Here is a 20,525-nt window from a genome sequence, read left to right on the forward strand (position 1 = left end):
AGCTCTGCTGCCCAGGAGGAGGAGGGCCTGAGCACCACGAGGGATGTCATACGAGCAGTGGTGCTGCTCACCAGGAACCAGGCCAGCTTCCTGCAGAGCTGCCTTACAAGAGCATGGCCACCAAGAAAATCTGAGTTATCAGACTCAGCTCAGATCCTGTGAGATACCACATGGACAAGGGTCTAGAGCCAGCAGGAAAACATGTGCAGGTCTGGGAGTCCCTAGGACAGGCTTGTGTGGAGAGGAGCAAGGTCTGTAGCAAGGCTGAAAGTCCCAACAGGACCCAGGACTGCCACGGAGGCCTAGGAGGAGACAGCTTATCGTTCAAGCACCAGGGCCTCATTGCCTCCTTGCCCCCACCCATGAACCAGGCAGGGCTCGGACCATTCTCCTGCACTTGCCCATGCACATCCCCATCTCCTCCTGCCCCTGGAAGAGCCCTGAGCACTGTGTGAAGGGAAAGGATCTCCCTTCCAAGGGCCTGGGGTCAAGGCCTGGCCCTTGTGCTTGGTCAAACACATCCAGTTTTCCTACACATCAGGGTCACCTTCACACTGCCTTTGTCCAAATGTCCTCACTGCCTCCAATGCTCTGCTCTAACGAGCTCCAAGGGAGGCTGTGTCAGTGCTGGCCCTCAGGGGGACACTGCAGGAAACTTGCCTCTCACTTGGACTTCTGGAGAGATGTCTTCAATTGTCTCTCAGTGCCTGAGGTTTGTGGGCTCCTCCCCAAAGCCCCCCGAGGGGGGATTGCAATGCCTTGGTCTGGGCGTCTGGTGCTGAGCTGGGCCGGGCTCCTGGGACAGAGAGAGCTCCTGGCAAGAGGGCCGTGGTGCAGAGAGACAGCTCTGGCCAGGAGCAGCTCCTCTGCACAGCGCAGCAGGGCTGGGGGCTCTGACCGCAGGTGGCACGGGGAGAGGAGAGAAGGAGAGAGGGCTTGGAGGCACTTGGCAGTGGGAGGATGCTGAGAGCTGCCTACAGGAGAAATCTGCACAGCCCTTGACAAGGGAAGTCTCTGGCTGCAGGGCCACGCAGCTGCACGTCCTGGAATGGTCTCCTGCTGGGTCTTGTTTCTGGGAGGGCAGTGGGCAATGCAGTAGGCTTTGAGAGTCCTGCTGGATGGCACTGCGAGGTGAGGAAGTCTGGCAGAAGCCCCTCGGAGTGTCATAATCCAGCTGCCCCTGGTCAGCCAAGAGTGAGGTGGCCAAGCCTCCTCCAGAAATTGCAGGGGATACAGACTGGATATTGGGACACCCCAGTTTGTGAATATCCAGCTCTGTCTGTGGGGCATCATCCTGGTCTGCAGGCTTCTCTCCAGCAGGACGCAGCTCTCTCGTGGCATCCTTGTGTTATCCAGGTGCCCTAAGGAAGAGACACCTCTGTTCTAAGGCCATGCCTGTGCTGCTGGATGGCTGTCTGTGGGCAGCTGGAGTGAGGCCTCAGCAGCCCTGGCTAGGAGGAAAGAGCTGAGACCCTGCTCATGCAACACAAGGTGAGGATTCTGCCCAGCTGCACTTGGACTGGGGCTTCTCTGCTCTCAGCTGTCTCCAGTTTCTTCCCAGGGAAACACCTCAGCAGGACGGTCCTGCAGTTCACAGAGGGGTGACACAGGGCAGCTGAGAACAGGAGTGTTCAGCAGTGGCATCTGCGGCTCTGTTCTGCATTGGGGTGCATTGTTTGAAACAGCACTGCGAATTTCATTGACCTGATCACTGGACTGAACTTGAGTTCCCCCATGTTCCTGCCTCCCTCCTGCTGCACAGCAGGAAGGACTCCTCTGGAGCCCACAGCAGCCCCTGCTCCCAGTGCCACTCTCAGCCAGCACCAGCCGCAGCTCAAGCAGGAGAGCTGCAGAAAGGTTCTCCTGCAAAGAGAGACGCTCAGGCTGGGGGGTGCTCCAAAACTGGCAATAGGTTTTCCTCTTTGACGTCTGTTCTAACTTTGTTTCGCCTTATCCTCTCCAACAGACAGCTGTGTCCAATGTCAGCAAATGCCCAACAGCAGCTCTGTGAGTGAGTTCCTCCTGCTGCCATTCGCAGACACGCAGGAGCTGCAGCTCCTGCTCTTCAGGCTCTTCCTGGGCATCTACCTGGCTGCCCTCCTGGGCAACGGCCTCATCCTCACCGCCGTAGCCTGCCACCACCGCCTCCACACCCCCATGTACTTCTTCCTCCTCAACCTCGCCCTCCTCGACCTGGGCTGCATCTCCACCACTCTCCCCAAAGCCATGGCCAATGCCCTCTGGGACACCAGGGCCATCTCCTATCAAGGGTGTGCTGCACAGGTCTTCTTTTCTGTCTTCTTGGTTGGAGCAGAGTTTTCCCTTCTCACCGTCATGGCCTACGACCGCTACGTTGCCATCTGCAAGCCCCTGCACTACGGGAGCCTCGTGGGCAGCAGAGCTTGTGCCCAGATGGCAGCAGCTGCCTGGGGCAGTGGCTTTCTCAATGCTGTCCTGCACACGGCCACTACATTTTCCCTGCCCCTGTGCCAAGGCAATGCTGTGGACCAGTTCTTCTGTGAGATCCCCCAGATCCTCAAGCTCTCCTGCTCAGATGCCTACCTAAGGGAAGCTGTGGCACTTGTGTGTAGTGTTTCTTTAGCCTTTGGCTGTTTTGTTTTCATTGTTTTCTCCTATATTCAGATCTTCAGGGCAGTGCTGAGGATGCCCTCTTCTCAGGGCCGGCACAAAGCCTTTTCCACGTGCCTCCCTCACCTGGCCGTGGTCTCCCTGTTTCTCAGCACTGCCATGGTTGCCTACCTGAAGCCCCCCTCCATCTCCTCCCCATCTTTGGATCTTATTGTGGCAGTTCTCTACTCAGTTGTTCCTTCATCAGTGAACCCCCTCATCTACAGCATGAGGAACCAGGAGCTCAGGGATGCAGTAAGGAAACTCTATGGATACATGCTTCTTCGGAATCAATAATGACTTTGATTTTCCTGATTATTTCAGACAGTGTGAGGAGAATTTTTTGTTATTATATTTCTTTATAAATATTTTCTCCAAGTTGTTTTTACTTAAATAATGTTAACCTCAACCTGTAACGTTACATTTTTTTGATTTACAGTGACCCAATCATCAAATCTACCTAAAGAAGCAGGCTTACCATGCAGATAAACACAATAAAACAACCATGCGAACTACATTGGTCTCAGCTGCTGTCTCCTCCTATCTCCTCTGGAGCTGGGGGAGCAGCCCCAGCACGCAGGAGGGGCTCAGGGCCCCTGCTGCTTCCCTGGAGCCATGGCCATGGCCAGCAGCAGGACGTGGCCTTTTCACTGCTGCTCTCTTTTTGGTTCCTCATTGTTTTCTTGTGCTCTTGTATCTGTGTTAGTCATGAGGTCTCATGTACCTTGGGGACAGTCCTGTTGTCTCTGCAGTGACATCCCTGTGGCTGCAGGCAGCAGCAGGCACTGTGCAGCCCTGGGTCACAGCTGGCCACCCTGCTAGCACCACAGTAACAAGAGGGGCTGCTCAGGGCAAAGCCAGAAGCCTGGGCACCTCTTCCAAATGTGCTATCAGGAATAGAGCCAAGGGGTTGGGACTGCTCCCCCTGCAGTGGGGCTGATGGCAGATTCCAGCCTGGAGAGGAATCTGGAGCTGGCAGGAGATGTCAGGGGATCTGCAGGGACAATGTGCTCAGTGGGCAGTGATTAGGAGCTCTTAAAATGAGTGACCATCCAAGGAAGAGTCTTTTAGGGGGAAAAGCGAATCTGAGGTGTCCAGGGGCTAAGGAGGGCTCTGCAACGCCAGGGAAGGCCGTGAAGAGCCAGCAGGTGAAGGCCCATAAGACTGCAGAGTAATTGTGGAGACCTTTTTTAAAGCCTTGATGAAGATGCAATACTTCATCATCTCTGCAGCCTGCCCCCGAGAAATTTCTACCCTCCCTTGGAAAGATGACCCCATTATTCATTGCTGAGCACCACGTTACTGAGTTCCGCCTGGAAGGCAGGGCTAGGCAGTGGGAATAGCCAGGAGGACTATGAAAAACATGGAAATTCAGGGCTTTAGCAGATCCTTAAAGTCCTGCCTGCGTCCCCAAATGGAAAGCAATGTATGTCTGTGGGTGGAGGAGGAGGAGGAGAGTCCCAGGACAGGGGCAGGGCTGAAGGGCCCTGTGCGAAGCTGGGCTGATGGAGAAGTGTCCACCTTGCGTGTGTGCCTCAGCCTGGGAGAAGGGGCCTGCCCACGGTGCGGGATGGCTGGGCTGTGCTCAGCCATGCCCCAGGAGCTGACCTTGCTCTCTTCCTCCCCGCCACTCCCCACACGGGGCAGGCCCTCAGGAAACACCCCTGAGCCTGGAGATGCACCAACCTGCTGCGGCAAGGTGCCACTACTGCAGGGGAAGAGGGGAGGGTTGGAGAGACACGTGGGGCCTGCGGGCAAGAGTGGTGTGGCCTGGGGAAGTGAGGGCTTGGGAAAAGTTACCCTGGATCCATAGGAGCCATTCTGGAAAGAAAACTTGTGGGCAGGAACAGCACATTTCTGGAGGTGCAGAGCTGCTGGGCACATTGTGCAGGGTGCTCTGATGGACTTTTGTGTCCTTTTCCATCGTGTCTTAAGTGCCACTTTTCTCAGAAATAGAGTAGCCAACAGAGGTGTGATGGATACGCTGAGATCATGAAAGCCATCATCAACATGCCCCTAAGAAGATGACTGATATGGGCAGGTCAGGAGAAACCCAGGACAGGAGAAATGTGAGATTTGGAGGAGGGAATAGGGGCTTGGCCAGCAGAAATTAAGGATTTTGTAGAGGTAAGAAGGTTCAGGTTTTTGCTGATGCTGTTGTAACTGTGACTTAAAATAGTCACATGAGGCCCTTCACCGGCTTCAACCAGTAAACTTAATCCCTAAATTTAAATGCTACTCCACACCCTGACAGGAATCCACTGCTCTTATGCCTGAGCTCAAAGTCTGTACTGAAGCCAAAACTATGCCCATAGCCTCTTTCCCTTACCATTACTCTCTTGCTTACCTTGATCCCTACCCTTAACACTAGATTTAAATGCTCTATTTAAGCCTAGACTTCTTGGAAGAACTAAACAAACCCCTAAATCACAAGGCTTGTCCATACCCTAACCACACACCTGACACACCAAGCAGAACACCAAACCCTCCCACTTAATCTTTGTTTAAACTCTAACCCAGAAATATGAGACCTAGTCCCTAATCCCATTCATGAAAATCTAACACATAAAGCCCCTGTACCTGTGCATTAACAAGCTCGCCTTCAGCCCCTCTCCTAACCCTTAACTTAAAGTGCTTGGCCCCTTGGGGGAAGGCAGGAATTGTGAGACTTCTCTGCAGTCACCTGGCATTCACAGATGAATGTGAGGGGCCATGGGTCTGATCAGCTTGCGGGCCACAAGGAGGAGATGGGTGGGAATGCTCTGATGAGCTCAGCTCTGCCTCAGGATCTCCTGCCCCAGCAGGAGGAATGTGACTGGGGCAGTGACTGTGAGGTCACTTCTGTCTCTGCAGCTCATAGGGCAGCAGCAGGAACGTGTCACGGAAAGGGACTGTGAGGTCCCTTCTGTCTGTAGGTGGCACGTCACCCTTGGCTTCTCCCTGGGATCGGCACTTTGGGGCTGACATGTGCCAGTGGCCCTGCTAGGCCAGCAGAAGGCCCCTGCTTGGCATGCTGACTGTGGGATCCCCTCTGCCTCCATCCCCACGAGGACCCAGACAGAAAGAAGGCGCGCACAGGGCTTGTCCTGTCCCTTCTGCTTGAGTCCAGCACTGGACAGCACGAGGCACAAGGCTTGGCTGTGTCTAGCCAAGAAGCTGCAAGGCCAGCAGCAGGCCCAGGGCTTGGGAGATGCTGGTGAGGTGACTTGTGTCTGCTTGGCTGACAGGCCGCAAGGAGCCTGATGGGTTGGGATGCCTACTTCAGGAGTGGTTTCCACCCTAATGGAGCTTTCTTTGGTAGTAGGAAAGAGCAGGAGAGAAAAAACTGTCACAAAGTGCACCTTGGAAGGTTGGCACTGGCCACAAGGAGGAAGAAATGTCCCTCAAAGGGTAGTGCTGTGGTGACAGAGGTCACTCAAAGATCAGACCCTAGCTTTGTGTTTCAAGGAACGGCTGGTGAGGGTTGATGAGACACTGGTGAAATGATGGAAATGCCGGGATGAGAGCAAGGTGGTGGACAGAGATGGGTGTCTGCAGACTTCAAGGAAATAGGGCAAAGAGTGGGACAGCATAGGAGAGCTTGCAGAGGAGAAGGCAGAGGGTGCTGGCAAGAAGGGAAGGCCCCAACAGCTCTGTCGTTTTTCTCCCTTTGGCTAGAGCTTCTGAGGAGACGAGATATAGTCATTGCAATGGGGCCTCACTGCTTCCTTGATACCCTGTGCAGGGGTGGGGAGATTTCATAATGAAGTTCTCGTGGCATCACACTGCCCACCACATCCTACAGACCCCAAGAAGAGCCCTGAGCCACACGTGGGGGTGCAGGATCTCCCCTCCCAGTGGCTGGGGTCAGGCCTTGGCCCTTCTGCTTCACCAAAACCAGCCAAGACTTTTCTCAGCACAGCGCTTTGCCTGTCTGCAATCATGGCCTCCAATTATCTGCCCTAACAAGTCCCTGGGGAGGCTTTCTTAGTAAAAGCCCTCAGTGGGGCCCATTAATACTCCAAGTCACTTCTACTTTTCCTTCTGACTTTACCTTCTCAAGTGGTTACATCATTCTCCTCTCAGTACCTGAGCTTCATAGACTGAGCACCAAAATACACCATGGAACTCATTAAAATGCAGAATGTCCTAAACAGCCACATCTCTCCCATAATTTTCTTCAAGTCTTCAAGACTTGTGCAGCTAATTGGAGAGCTTTCATGGTGTAGTTGAGGAGGAAGATTTCAAGAAGCACCTGAAAAATATCTTTTCTCTTCTTAAAGGATGCGTTTAGTTGAATTTCAGTTTGGAGCATTATTCTCTAATTGACATTGATCCAGGGCATCTCCTTTGGAGATCTGCATAGGGAGGAAAAGCAGCCTCTTGAGGTCTGACACTGCATGGAGAACCTTCCTCCTCACAACCCCAGCCCTGACATTTCTCTCTTTGGCTCTTGCATCACTTTTCCTTCCACCAGACTTCGGCACAGAAGTCTGCAGCTGGATGTTACAGCTCCTTTGCACCAGCTCCCTCCTGCTTTCCTTAGAGACCTGCATGCACACAGGCGCAGAAGGGTTTCTCCTTATTTCAAACCAAACAACAGGAAAACATGCAGCAATTTTCCAAAAGCAAAGCAAGCTCCTCATCCTGTATGCCTCCTGTGAGGTTTCTGTTCCCAAAAGGATGACTGGACAAGAAGTCTTTGATACTGATAGACCGGAAATGATAAGTGTTAAGATTAGAATTAATCCATATGATATTAATTCAATGATAAATGAGGATGAGCTTTCTAAGGACACAGACTGCAGATAGATGGGCAAGCTTCAACTCCCTGAAGCTCAAAGCAGTAACCGGGTTGGTGAGGGCGGTCGGAGTGATCCAGGAGGAAGGGGAGGGCAAGCCAGGAGAACCATGGGAAGTGCATAGGTGCAGGCAGGCAGCTGGGAAGGGGACATTCAACATGGACTGTTTAATCAAGGCGGGTGGATGTACCTGGAAGATGAGGGAGCACACCATGATAGACAAAGCGATGACAATGCAAGTACAGGTGAACACCAGTATTTCTTTTTCTGTGATGAAAATACATCCTGAAAATGCCTATTTCTTCATGAGAGAAACTACACTGTGTGACATTTTACGGAAGGGATTGAATCATTTGAGGTAATGAGTAGTTGCTTTATGACTTAAGTACTGGAGAAAATACTGGGTACTGAGACAGAGCTTTGCTGTCTGACCATAAGCAACCAGTGCCAAGGTCTTCAGAGTAGTTTACTCACATTTGAAATATTTCCTTGAAATCACATTTCCTGGTTCTGCTTTCAATGAAATCATTAGGCCTCCAGAGGCTCTGGTGCATTTAGAGGAATTCCCTGGAACGGAAGCTGTCAGAAAAGACCTGCAGGAGACCAGAGCCCGTTGGTGGATAAGGTGGAGACAGGTGATGTTTCCCGGGCACCTCCACTGCCAGCAGTGCTCTTTCTCCTTGAAACTGCAGCCCAGCACAGCACAGGAAACCCCTTCAAGGCAAATTCCTTCTTCAGCCATTTCTTGGGATAGACCTAAATTTGAAATGGCCATTGGGATCCCAAGATACTCTCCCTTCTTCCTAGGAGACACCTAAACATCCATTTACCATCGTGGGTCATCTGTGGAAAACTCAGGCTGAAAGACTCAAGAGCAGGACACTTCAAATGGCTGAACCAGAACCCATCAGCTTGCCGCGCTTTGGGGAAATATCCCCTTCCAACTAGGGATGTGAAAGTGAAAAGTGTGAAATGACCCATCAGGTCAATGCGCAGAGTAAGGGAAAGTCACACATATTGTGCTGGAGTGTCAGAAGGCAAAAAGCACTGCATTGTGCCTCAGAGTAATCAAGGAGACCTAATCCAGTTCATCCGTGAGATAAAGCAGAGTGAAGGACGTTGAGTTGTGTCCTAACATGACGAAGGATGTACATCACTGGTGAAGGAGCTATCTTTTTGTGCCATCACCAATGCAAATTACACAAGAACTACATCAAATAAAGGTAACCTGTCCCAGCCTGGCCCTGTCACACCATGGGGCAGCAGAGGGACCTTTTTCAGTTTCAGCCTCTTCTTCAGAGAGGCTTTGCCCTCTCCCTGCACACCACGGGGCACAGCCTGGCCCTGGACGCTCCGTGAGCTCCGTGCAGGTCGTGGCATGCTGCGGTGAGGGGACGAATGCCCTGGGCCCCCTTCCTGCTCTGCCCAGGCCAGCAAGGGCCCCGAGCGGCCTCCTGTCCCCTGCCCCTGCAGCTCTGGGCTCCCTTCCCCAGCCCTGGCTCTGCAGCACCAAGCCCTGCTGGGAGCCCTCCCCTGAATGCTGCCACTGCTCCCTGACGCTGCTGGTGCCCTCTGCCGGGCACTGCCCAGACCAGACCAGCCCCTGCCCACCTCTCCCCACCTCCCAGACCTCTCCCCAGCCCAGCAGCCCAGGCGGGCCTGGCCCCAGGGCAGTGCCCACCGCAGGCTGCTGCAGGGCTCTGGGCACGGCCACCACAGCCCCAGCCCCTCGCAAGGCACCGCAGCTTCTGGGACAAAGGCGGCTCTGGGCGTCCCCAGCAGCCCCCGGGCTGGGGCCAGCCACGGCTCAGGAGATGGAGGGCCGTGAAGCTGCAGGAGCCCTGGTCTCCTGCCTGGGAGATCCCCAGCACAGAGTGCCTGTGCCCCGCAGGGCCAGCCCCGCTCCCCAGACCAGCAGAAGAGGTCTAGCCCAGGCACAGAACAGCTCAAGATTCCGGTCCGTGAAGCTCCACATTGCCCCACTGAGCAGTGATGGGCAGCCCCAAGGGCCGCCAGGGCTGTTCCTAAACGTGACAGCTGGGCTTTTGGCCCTGAGCCCCTTCTCCGTTCAGAGAATGAGATGGGATCTGAGATCTGTGAATATCTCATGGCTTCGTTATTGTCTTAATCTACACACGAAGTTTGGTTCTTAAAGTACAGGAGATGACTGGGTAAAAATAAAAATTAACAGGTAGAAGGATGAGAAGAAATTTCCTTAAATTAAAATAATATTATCAAACATTTTAAAAAATAAGACAACAATTTCAGAAAACATTTTGTGAGAAATTCTCTCAGTACTGTTAGGATGGTAAGGATATTACTGACACTTCAGAAGTATCTATGAAAGCAATTTCCTTAGTGCATTTCTCAGTTCCTGGTTCCTCATGCTGTAGATGAGGGGGTTCACTGCTGGAGGCAGCACCGAGTACAAAAATGCAAATACCAGGTCCTGGGATGGGGAGGAGATGGAGGGGGGCTTCAGGTAGGCAAACATGCCAGTGCTGACAAACAGGGAGACCACGGCCAGGTGCGGGAGGCACATGGAAAAGGCTTTGTGCCGGCCCTGCTCAGAGGGCATCCTCAGCACCGCCCTGTAAATCTGCACGTAGGACACCACAATGTAAAGAAAACAAAGAAATATTAAGGAAAGAGTAAAGACAAGTGCCCCAACTTCCCTGAGGTAGGTGTCTGAGCAGGAGAGCTTGAGGATGTGGGGGATCTCACAGAAGAACTGGTCCACAGCATTGCCTTGGCAGAGGGGCAGGGAAAATGTAGTGGCCGTGTGCAGGACAGCATTGAGAAAGCCACTGCCCCAGGCAGCTGCTGCCATCTGGGCACAAGCTCTGCTGCCCACGAGGCTCCCGTAGTGCAGGGGCTTGCAGATGGCAACGTAGCGGTCGTAGGACATGACAGTGAGAAGGGAAAACTCTGCTCCAACCAAGAAGACAGAAAAGAAGACCTGTGCAGCACACCCTTGATAGGAGATGGCCCTGGTGTCCCAGAGGGCATTGGCCATGGCTTTGGGCAGAGTGGTGGAGATGGATCCCAGGTCAAGGAGGGCGAGGTTGAGGAGGAAGAAGTACATGGGGGTGTGGAGGCGGTGGTGGCAGGCTACGGCGGTGAGGATGAGGCCGTTGCCCAGGAGGGCAGCCAGGTAGATGCCCAGGAAGAGCCCGAAGTGCAGGAGCTGCAGCTCCCGCGTGTCTGCGAATGCCAGCAGGAGGAACTCGCTCACAGAGCTGCTGTTGGGCATTTGCTGCCCTTCATCAAGGGCACTATAAAGAAGAAAAATACAGACTGTTAGGGGAAATTTCCCTGTGAAATACTCATTTCTTTTCTCATTAAAGCCTTCACAATGTCTTTCTTTCATTGTTACCTTTGTGTCTCTCCCTGGTTGTAGCTCTGCTTTATGCTTGCTGAGTGTCCTGTACTCAGCAGCCACCTCTGCCCATCAGTCCCCAACGGGCCACCTCTGCTCCACTGCAGTGGTAAATGTTGTTGTTGTGGTGGCAAACCTCAGCCAGACGTCACGTCCAGGAGGGCTGCTCTGTCCATCCCCTGGTGCGCAGCTGCTGGCTGCTTGCAGCACTCAGGTGTGGGATGGCTGCACTCAGAGGTTGTGCTAAAAAATTACATCTCCTTGTCTGCAGGTCCTAAAGAACAGCACAGAAAAACCCTGGTGCCATCTGTAAGTAGAGAGAAGGGAGGGGATATTCTGAGGTTCGTCACTAACCTGCTCAGGTCTCAGTTCAATGCAGTAGAAGCTCAGTCACCTGTGCAAATCCAACCACTCAGTTAACACAGAGCCTGCCCCAGAATCAGAGCAGGAAAAGCAGGCCGAGACTGCAGAAAGTGCCTTGTCTTTGCAGGCAGCCCCTGCCCTCCCCTTCCTCTGACCAAGGCTGCCCTGCAGCACCTTCTCCTCTGCACTTCTCAAGCCACGAGAGACATCCTGGCAGCTCCTGGCCAGGCAGAGATGTCCCGGACCCAGGAGCCCCTTCCAGGAACCTCCCCTGCACTGTCCTGCAGCCAGAGACTTACCGTGTGCAGGGCTGTGAAGGTTTCTCATGCACTGAGCTCTCGTCTGCCCGCACCCTCCAGGCTGCCTGGAATCCTTTTCTGCCTGGGTGCGTGCGGTCAGAGCCCCCAGCCCTGCTGCGCTGTGCAGAGGAGCTGCTCCTGGGCAGAGCTGTCTCTCTGCACCACGGCCCTCTTGCCAGGAGCTCTCTCTGTCCCAGGAGCCCTGCCCAGCTCAGCACCAGACGCCCAGACCAAGGCATTGCAGTCCCCCCTCGGGGGGCTTTGGGGAGGAGCCCACGAACCTCAGGCACTGAGAGACAATTGAAGACATCTCTCCAGAAGTCCAAGTCAGAGGCAAGTTTCCTGCAGTGTCCCCCTGAGGGCCATCACTGACACAGCCTCCCTTGGAGCTCGTTAGAGCAGAGCATTGGAGGCAGTGAGGACAAGGAGACAAAGGCAGTGTGAAGGTGACCCTGATGTGTAGGAAAACTGGATGTGTTTCACTAAGCACAAGGGCGCAGAAAGTAGTGAATGATTTCAAATTTGAAAAGACAGAAAAGGTAGGTAAAATAGTAATAATAATAATAACAAGAATAATAAGAATATGTACAAAGCAAGTGATGCACCACCCAATCACTGAGAAGCCCCTCACCAATGCTTAACCTGTCCCCAGGCATTGGTCCCCCTGACCCTGGCCAGCCTGCATCAGGATCTCTTGTGCACATCCCTTGACCTTCATTTCTTTTACTGCAAAATCAGCTTTCGGATGAATTTGGAGTATTTTCTCCCCTTTCTCAAACACTTCCTCTGCTCTGTCACCCCACACAACGATGCCATCGATGTAGTGCAGGTGTTCAGGAGCTTCCTCCTCTTCCAGGGCAGTCTGGATCAGCCCATGGCAAGTGGTAGGGCTGAGTTTCCTGCCCTGGGGCAGTCGATTCCAGGTTGAAAGCAAGCTGTGGCCTTCAATCTGCTGGCAAACGGATGGAGAAAAATGCATTAGCGATATCAGTTGTGGCAAAACGCTTGGGTGCCTTTGATTCCAGTTTCTATGGAAGCTCTACCGTATCGGGCATGGCAGCACTCAGCACTGCATGACTTCATTCAGGCCATGACAATCCTCTGTCAGCGGACTCAGTTGGTGCTATACTGACTCAGGTGCACGGCTGTGGCGGTGATTGGCACCAGCTGTCCTTCAGCCCTCATCAACCCCACAACAGAAGGGTCCTGTGAGAGACCAAGGCAAGGTAGACAAGAGCATCATGTCCTCCGTCTCCAAGGCAGCTGTGCCAAAAGCCCACCGATACCCTTTTGGGTCCTTGAAATATCTATCCTCTCCTGAAGCAGCCTCTTCCAAGGATGCACAGAGTCCTAACTCCAGGGAGGGGCCCCGTTTCTCCCAGCACCAGAGCAGCATGGGGATAGGGATCGCGTGATTACTGATGCTCTTAGGACCTCTTCCTCTTCGTCCTCCTACTCACATGCTGGGCCAGCTTTTCTGAAGCCTGCCTCATCTTCTTTCTCCTCCTTTCTTGTCTGGGTAGGAGTTTCTTTCCTTTTTTTTTTAAAAAAAAAAAAAAAAAAAAAAAAAACTCACTTTCATATCCACTCTTTTTTCTTCCATATAGGAGTAACTGATACAGACAAATATTGGTGTTCTGGCCCAGACACAGGGCCCATAAAAGGAGCTGGAGTCGCTGCAGGGCATTTTGCAGATGCTGTAGTGGCTGCAGGGTGTGTCAGAGAGGGTTGGAGTGGCTGCAGGGCTTGTCACAGAGGTTGGAGTGGCATTGATTGTGGCTCTGTAAGCATAGGCCAAGAGCCAGCACACTGCAGTGGTATGTGTCTCTTCGGAAATGCCAGGGTGATAACACCACTTTTTCAAGCATTTCACAGTTTTTTAGGATTCTGCACTTGTTCTGGGGTGAAGTTCCAAAGCACTGGAGGTGCCCCCTGCTCTAGGTGCCTGCACAGATCCTCCCACACTCCCTGCCACTCCTCACTCTCCTGTCTGGACAGATCTCTGGATGGCATGCTTAAGTAGTTGTCTAAACTTACACAAAACCTGAATCACATTCAGGAGACCTAAAAATAGGAACATGCTGGTTTGACCGTGCCAAGGATATTCAAAGCTTTGAAGAGCTATTGTAATTAGCCTGGAGGAGAACGGGGAGGTGAAGGAGAAAGGGAGAGTGAAGCAGTGGCGAAAGGCCTCCCGCACTGTCCATACCAGTTCCACCCCCCCCACCTCCTGCCCCACCCCGCATAGATTTAGTCCCTGAGGAGAAAAGGCAAAAAGTGTAAAAGAGTGTAATTATTAAGAGTTTCTAAGAGATGAAGAGATGGTTCCGGAGGTACAGAGGTGGCAATAGTTTTATCCTATCAGAAGTCAGTGTTATCCAATACAGCAAAAGATTAACCTTAAACCTGCCCCCAGAATTGATGAACAGCATGACATGGAAGACAGACAGTTAGCAATGTGCTATACAACACAATTCCGAAAACAAGCACAACAGACCCCAGATCAAAAAGATCGACATTGTGATCAGCAACCGTTAAACTGATCTAATGCTTAGAACAACTTACTTTTAAAATGCTCTGGTCAGATCTGTCATCTCAACCTTTGTGCTCCACGCTAGGCACCAAGAAGACTTGCTGTGGTTTGACCCGGCAGGCAGCTCAGCACTACAAAGCTATTCATCCAGTGGGATGGAGGAGAGAACTGGGAGGAAAAAAAAAAAATAAAAATAAAAGTTTATGGGTTGATATAAAAGCAGATTCATAAGACACAAAGGAAATAATAATAAGAATAATAACAACAACAACAACATAATAATAGAATATATTTTTATTATTATTATTATAGACACAAATAGACTAAGGAGATGACCTTTCTTTCTGCATATCAAAAGACAGAAAAGACAGGTGGTGGTGATTAATTGGAAAGTGTTGGACCTGAGCATGACAGACACGGTATGGAATAAGCAGTGAATACTGTCCTAGTTTTGGCTGCGATAGAGTAAATTTCTCTTCGTAGTAGCTGGTATGGTGCTGTGTTTCATATTTACAGAATTACAGAACAGTTTGGGTATGAAAGGACCTTAAAGATCACAGAATTCCAACTCCCCTGCCCTGGGCAGGGACACCTTCCACTAGACCAGGTTGCTCAAAGCCCCATCCAACCTGGCCTTGAACACCTCCAGAGATGGGGCATCCACAACTTCTCTGGGCAGCCTGTTCCTCACCACCCTCTGAGGAAAGGACTTCTTTCTAATGTCTAATCTGAATCTACCCTCTCTCAGTTTAAACCATTACCCCTAGTCCTATCACTGCTCTCTTTGATGAAGAGTCCCTCCCCAGCTTTTCTGTAGGCCCCTTTAGGTACTGGAAGGCCGCTGTAAGGTCTCCCCAGAGCCTTCTCTTCTCCAGGCTGCTCAACCCCAACTCCCTCAGCCTGTCTTCAGAGGAGAGGTGCTCCAGCCCCTTGATCATCCTCGTGGCCCTCCTTTGGACTCGTTCTAATAGATCCATGTCCTTCTTGTGCTGGGGGCCCCAGAGCTGAACGCAGTACTCAAGGTGTGGCCTCACCAGGGCCGAGTACAGAGGGACAATCACTTCCCTACTCCTGCTGACCACAGTATTCCTGGTACAAGCCAGGATGCTGTTGGCCTTCTTGGCCACCTGAGCACACTGCTGGCTCATGTTCAGCCGCCTATCCACCAATATCCCCAGATCCTTTTCCCCTGGGCAGCTGTCCAGACACCCTTCCCCCAGCATTATGTTGGGCTGTTGTGCCCCAAGTGCAGGACCCAGCACTTGGCCTTGTTGAACTTCATACAGTTGACCTCAGCCCATGGGTGCAGCCTATCCAGATCCCTCTGCAGAGCCCTCCTACCCTTGAGTTGATCTACACTTGCATCTAACTTGGTGTCGTCTGTGAACTTACTGAGGGTGCACTTGATCCCTTCATCCAGATCACTGATGAAATTACTGAAAAAGAAGATACAGCCAATTTTTAATCCAATAAAGCACACATCCATCCTAGCCTTGAGCAGCCAGTTTCCCCAGGAGAATGCTTGGGGAAACAGTTTCAAAAGCCTTACTAAGGTCTAGGTAGACCACATCCACGGCCTTTCTTTTCTCCACTGAGCACATCACCTTGTCTTAGAAGGAGATCAGATTTGCCAAGCAGGACCTGGCTTTGATAAACTCATGTTGACTGGACCTGGTCACCTGGTGGTCCTGTAAGTGTTACGTGATGGTACTCAAGATAATCTGCTCCATGAGCTTCCCCAGCACCGAGGTCAGACTGACAGGCCTGTAGTTACCCAGATGCTCCTTCTGCCCCTTCTTGTAGATGGCCGTCACATTTGCTAGTCGCCAGTCAACTGGGACCTTGCCTGATAGGCAGGACTGCTGATAAACGATGGAAAGTGGCCTGGTGAGCACTTCTGCCAGCTCCCTCAGTACCAACACGTGGATCCCATCTGGCCCCATAGACTTGCATACATCTAAGTGGAGTAGCAGGTCTCAAAAGTTTTCCTCATGGATTATGAGGGCTTCATGCCACTCGCTGTCCCTATCTACCAGTTCAGGAGTCTGAGTACCAGGGGAACAACTGTTCTTGCTGCTGGAGGCTGAGGCAAAGGAAGCAATAAAAACCTCAGCATTTTCCTCATCGCCTTTACCTATATTTCCCCCCACAACCAATACAGGATGAAGACTCTCATTACTCCTCCTTTTTTTTTTTTTTTTTTAATTTTATGAATTTAAAAAAAAAATGATTATTTTTTTATTTATCCTTAATAGATAGGTTGGGCTCGAGTTGGTCTTTCGACCTTCTAATTTTGTCCTTGCACAGCTTCACAACATTATAGAATGCGGTTCCAAGCAAAATGACAGCATGCAAGAGAAGGAAGCAGAGAAAAGGTAGAATCCGGTGGAATTCAATCCCCTATAATTCCGTGATAGTATGCTGCAGTTTTATTCCACTAAATCCTGTATTGTCCAAATTGTCCTGCAATTGTTGATGCAGTTATCTTGTAATAGACAGCATAACCAGGGTGAGCCATCTGCCTGCAGATATTAACAGCTGACAGAATGGAGCAGCAGTGTGGAGGAACAATGAAAAAATGAAGGATTTTGCCTACAGAAACCTCTTGACATTTACGAGGAGAAGAGCACAGTCCTGCAGCAGAGGAAGAGGAACCCCACACATCAGGGCAGACTGGGACCCTACTGAGTGAGCAGTGCCCACGAGGAGGAGGGCCTGGGCGCACCACGAGGGATGCCATACGAGCAGTGGTGCTGCTCACCAGGAACCAGGTCAGCTTCCTACAGAGCTGCCTTACAAGGAGCATGGCCACCAAGAAGATCTGCATTATCAGACTCAGCTCAGATCTGGTGTGACAACACACAGACAAGGGTCTAGAGCCAGCAGGAAAAGAGCTACAGGTCTGGGAGTCCCTAGGACAGTCTGGTGTGGAGAGCAGCAAGGGCTGTGGCAAGACTGAGAGTCCCTACAGGACCCAGGTCTTTGTGTCCATGGCTCTGGCTGTTGTCTCTGCCACTGAGGCCTAGGAGAAGAAAGCTTATTGTTCAAGCACCAGGGCCTCATTGCCTCCTCGCCACCACCCATGAACCAGGCAGGGCTCGGACCCTTCTCCTGCACTTGGCCATGCACATCCCCATCTCCTCCTGCCCCTGGAAGAGCCCTGAGCACTGTGTGAAGGGAAAGGATCTCCCTTCCCAGGGGCTGGGGTCAAGACTTTACCCTTGTGCTTGGTGAAACACATCCAGTTTTCCTACACATCAGGGTCACCTTCACATTGCCTTTGTCTCCTTGTCCTCAGTGCCTCCAATGCTCTGCTCTAACGAGCTCCAAGGGAGGCTGTGTCAGTGCTGGCCCTCAGGGGGACACTGCAGGAAACTTGCCTCTGACTTGGACTTCTGGAGAGATGTCTTCAATTATCTCTCAGTGCCTGAGGTTCCTGGGCTCCTCCCCAAAGCCCCCCGAGGGGGGATTGCAATGCCTTGGTCTGGGCGTCTGGTGCTGAGCTGGGCCGGGCTCCTGGGACAGAGAGAGCTCCTGGCAAGAGGGCCGTGGTGCAGAGAGACAGCTCTGGCCAGGAGCAGCTCCTCTGCACAGCGCAGCAGGGCTGGGGGCTCTGACCGCAGCTGGCACGGGGAGAGGAGACAAGGAGAGAGGGCTTGGAGGCAGTGAGGAGCCAACAACAGAGGGCAGCGTGTGGCAGGACAGATCTGCGGGCTGTTGGCACTGTGAGGCTCTGGCATCAGGGCCATGCAGGTGGTGTTGCCAGAGGGGTCTTCTACAGCTGGCACATCTGATGCCTGACAGCATCTCTCGGGATAGTTGTCTCTCTGTTTCTCCAGAAATGAGTAGAGAATGCTTTAGAGAATGGCATTTACGATTGGACATTTAAGGAGGAAGGCTAAGACAGCGGTTACCTGAAGGGTAAGGTTTTTTCTGTAGTCTGTGCTTTCAGGTTACTGCAGTGGAGTTGAGGCAGGTTTCGTGGTAATTTGTTTTGTCAGGATTGTACAGGGGACTGAAACTCCTAGAGCATTGCACTGAGATTTCAGTATGGAAGCGATGAAGTTCATAAAGTCCCTTCAGTCACCTCAGCTTAAAGACTGTACCAACACCATATTTGTGCTCCCGTCAGGTTTTAACTGATCTGACACTGATCTGCCTCCAGGCAGGGACATGGGCAGGCGGTGAGAGGGAGATGCTGCCAGAAATGCTGTGCGAGGGAGGGCTCAGGCACCTCCCTGCTAGCCCCTGCAGGGCAGGCACCTTCCCTGAGACACCCCCTGCTCTCCTCTCCCACCAGCACAGCCTCTGCCCTCAAGCCCCCGCTGTCCCCAGCAGGAGCTGCCTCCTCTGCAGGCAGAGCTGCAGCACAGGAGGGTCTGCTGAGTGTCCGTCTGTCCCTCCCTGGCCTTGCCTCCCCTGGCAGCAGCACGCTGCCATTCCTCCTGGCTTCTGCACCTGGCCGTGCTGCTGCTGGTCTTGTTCCCAGGCTGCCTGGGGATGGGGGTTTCACCTGCCCGTGGAGTGAGCCCTCGGGGTGCTTGGGGGAAGGGGAGTACGGGGACAGGGTGAGGGGTCTGGAGATGGGCACTTGGAGCGTGGCTTCTTCTGCACTCAGCAGTGTCCTGATTCTTTTCAGATGAACAACTGAGTACAGCTTTCCTGCAGCTCTCATAGGACAACTGAGACCAGCACTGATGGACAGATTGCCTGTCCTCACTAAGGGACACTCTGTGCTATAGGGACAGTCCCTTTTTCTCTGAGGATCCACAAAGTTTCCCTTCGAGTGCAGGACAAATGCTGAGGATTTCTGTATTAAAAAACTCATCAGGTGTGGTGGGGTAGCAACAACACACAATCTGACCCCCATAAAAGGAAAATTAAAAAAATCCATATATATATATATATCTGCTCTGCATTTGGGTGACCTGGGAGCAACACTGGGGCAAAGTTCTTTGATATCAGGAGTGAAGTGAATCTGAGATTACCCCATGTTCCTCTTTACCTCTGTCTATAGGGCATAACTGACTCTTCCATTGCCCACAGAGGAGTCCCCTGCTCCCAGGGATACCCTCAGGCAGCATCAGGAAGAACTTATGAAAAGGACCTGCCAAATGTCTTCCTGGAAGTGGACAATGTTTTTGGCAATTTTAAGTAAGAAATGGGATGAGTTTTCTTCTGATAAGTCTGTTGTACATTATTGCTGTTCTTTCTCTTCCTTGTGCAGGACCACATCCCAAAAAAAGCAGATGTCCAATAGAAGCGCCATCAGTGAGTTCCTCCTGCTGGCATTCGCAGACACGCGGGAGCTGCAGCTCCTGCACTTCGCGCTCTTCCTGGGCATCTACCTGGCTGCCCTCCTGGGCAACGGCCTCATCCTCACCGCCGTAGCCTGCCACCACCGCCTCCACACCCCCATGTACTTCTTCCTCCTCAACCTGGCCCTCCTCGACCTGGGCTGCATCTCCACCACTCTCCCCAAAGCCATGGCCAATGCCCTCTGGGACACCAGGGCCATCTCCTATCAAGGGTGTGCTGCACAGGTCTTTCTGTTTGTATTATTGATGTCAGCAGAATATTCCCTTCTCACTGTCATGGCCTACGACCGCTACGTTGCCATCTGCAAGCCCCTGCACTACGGGAGCCTCGTGGGCAGCAGAGCTTGTGCCCAGATGGCAGCAGCTGCCTGGGGCAGTGGCTTTCTCAATGCTGTCCTGCACACGGCCACTACATTTTCCCTGCCCCTCTGCCAAGGCAATGCTGTGGACCAGTTCTTCTGTGAAATCCCCCAGATCCTCAAGCTCTCCTGCTCAGATGCCTACCTCAGGGAAGTTGGGGCACTTGTATTTAGTTTTTCTTTAGCATTTGGCTGTTTTCTTTTCCTTGTGCTTTCCGATATTCAGATCTTCAGGGCAGTGCTGAGGATGCCCTCTGAGCAGGGCCGGCACAAAGCCTTTTCCACGTGCCTCCCTCACGTTGCTGTGGTCTCCCTGTTTCTCAGCACTGCCATGGTTGCCTACCTGAAGCCCCCCTCCATCTCCTCCCCATCCCAGGACCTGGTATTTGCATTTTTGTACTCGGTGCTGCCTCCAGCAGTGAACCCCCTCATCTACAGCATGAGGAACCAGGAACTGAGAAATGCACTAAGGAAATTGCTTTCATAGATACTTCTGAAGTATCAGTAATATCCTTACCATCCTAACAGTACTGAGAGAATTTCTCACAAAATGTTTTCTGAAATTGTTGTCTTATTTTTTAAAATGTTTGATAATATTATTTTAATTTAAGGAAATTTCTTCTCATCCTTCTACCTGTTAATTTTTATTTTTACCCAGTCATCTCCTGTACTTTAAGAACCAAACTTCGTGTGTAGATTAAGACAATAACGAAGCCATGAGATATTCACAGATCTCAGATCCCATCTCATTCTCTGAACGGAGAAGGGACTCAGGGCCAAAAGCCCAGCTGTCACATTTAGGAACAGCCCTGGCAGCCCTTGGGGCTGCCCATCACTGCTCAGTGGGGCAATGTGGAGCTTCACG

At 52.0% G+C, this 20,525-nt stretch overlaps 3 protein-coding genes across 3 annotated transcripts; 2 read left to right on the forward strand and 1 right to left on the reverse strand.

The window, feature by feature from the left end:
• Positions 1–1,989: 1,989 nt before the first annotated feature.
• On the forward strand, positions 1,990–2,925 carry LOC121063404 (olfactory receptor 14C36-like). The gene has a single exon (XM_040543826.1). It carries the CDS (start codon positions 1,990–1,992, stop codon positions 2,923–2,925), a length of 936 nt encoding a protein of 311 aa, XP_040399760.1.
• Positions 2,926–9,747: 6,822 nt separating this feature from the next.
• On the reverse strand, positions 9,748–10,662 carry LOC121063406 (olfactory receptor 14J1-like). The gene has a single exon (XM_040543828.1). It carries the CDS (start codon positions 10,660–10,662, stop codon positions 9,748–9,750), a length of 915 nt encoding a protein of 304 aa, XP_040399762.1.
• An 8,570-nt stretch (positions 10,663–19,232) lies between these two features.
• On the forward strand, positions 19,233–20,147 carry LOC121063411 (olfactory receptor 14C36-like). The gene has a single exon (XM_040543831.1). The coding sequence runs from the start codon at positions 19,233–19,235 to the stop codon at positions 20,145–20,147; it is 915 nt and encodes a 304-aa protein (XP_040399765.1).
• The last annotated feature ends 378 nt before the right edge of the window (positions 20,148–20,525 follow it).

The sequence above is a fragment of the Cygnus olor genome, unplaced genomic scaffold, assembly GCF_009769625.2.
Source record: "Cygnus olor isolate bCygOlo1 unplaced genomic scaffold, bCygOlo1.pri.v2 scaffold_78_ctg1, whole genome shotgun sequence".
In the NCBI taxonomy this organism is placed as follows: Eukaryota; Metazoa; Chordata; class Aves; order Anseriformes; family Anatidae; genus Cygnus; species Cygnus olor.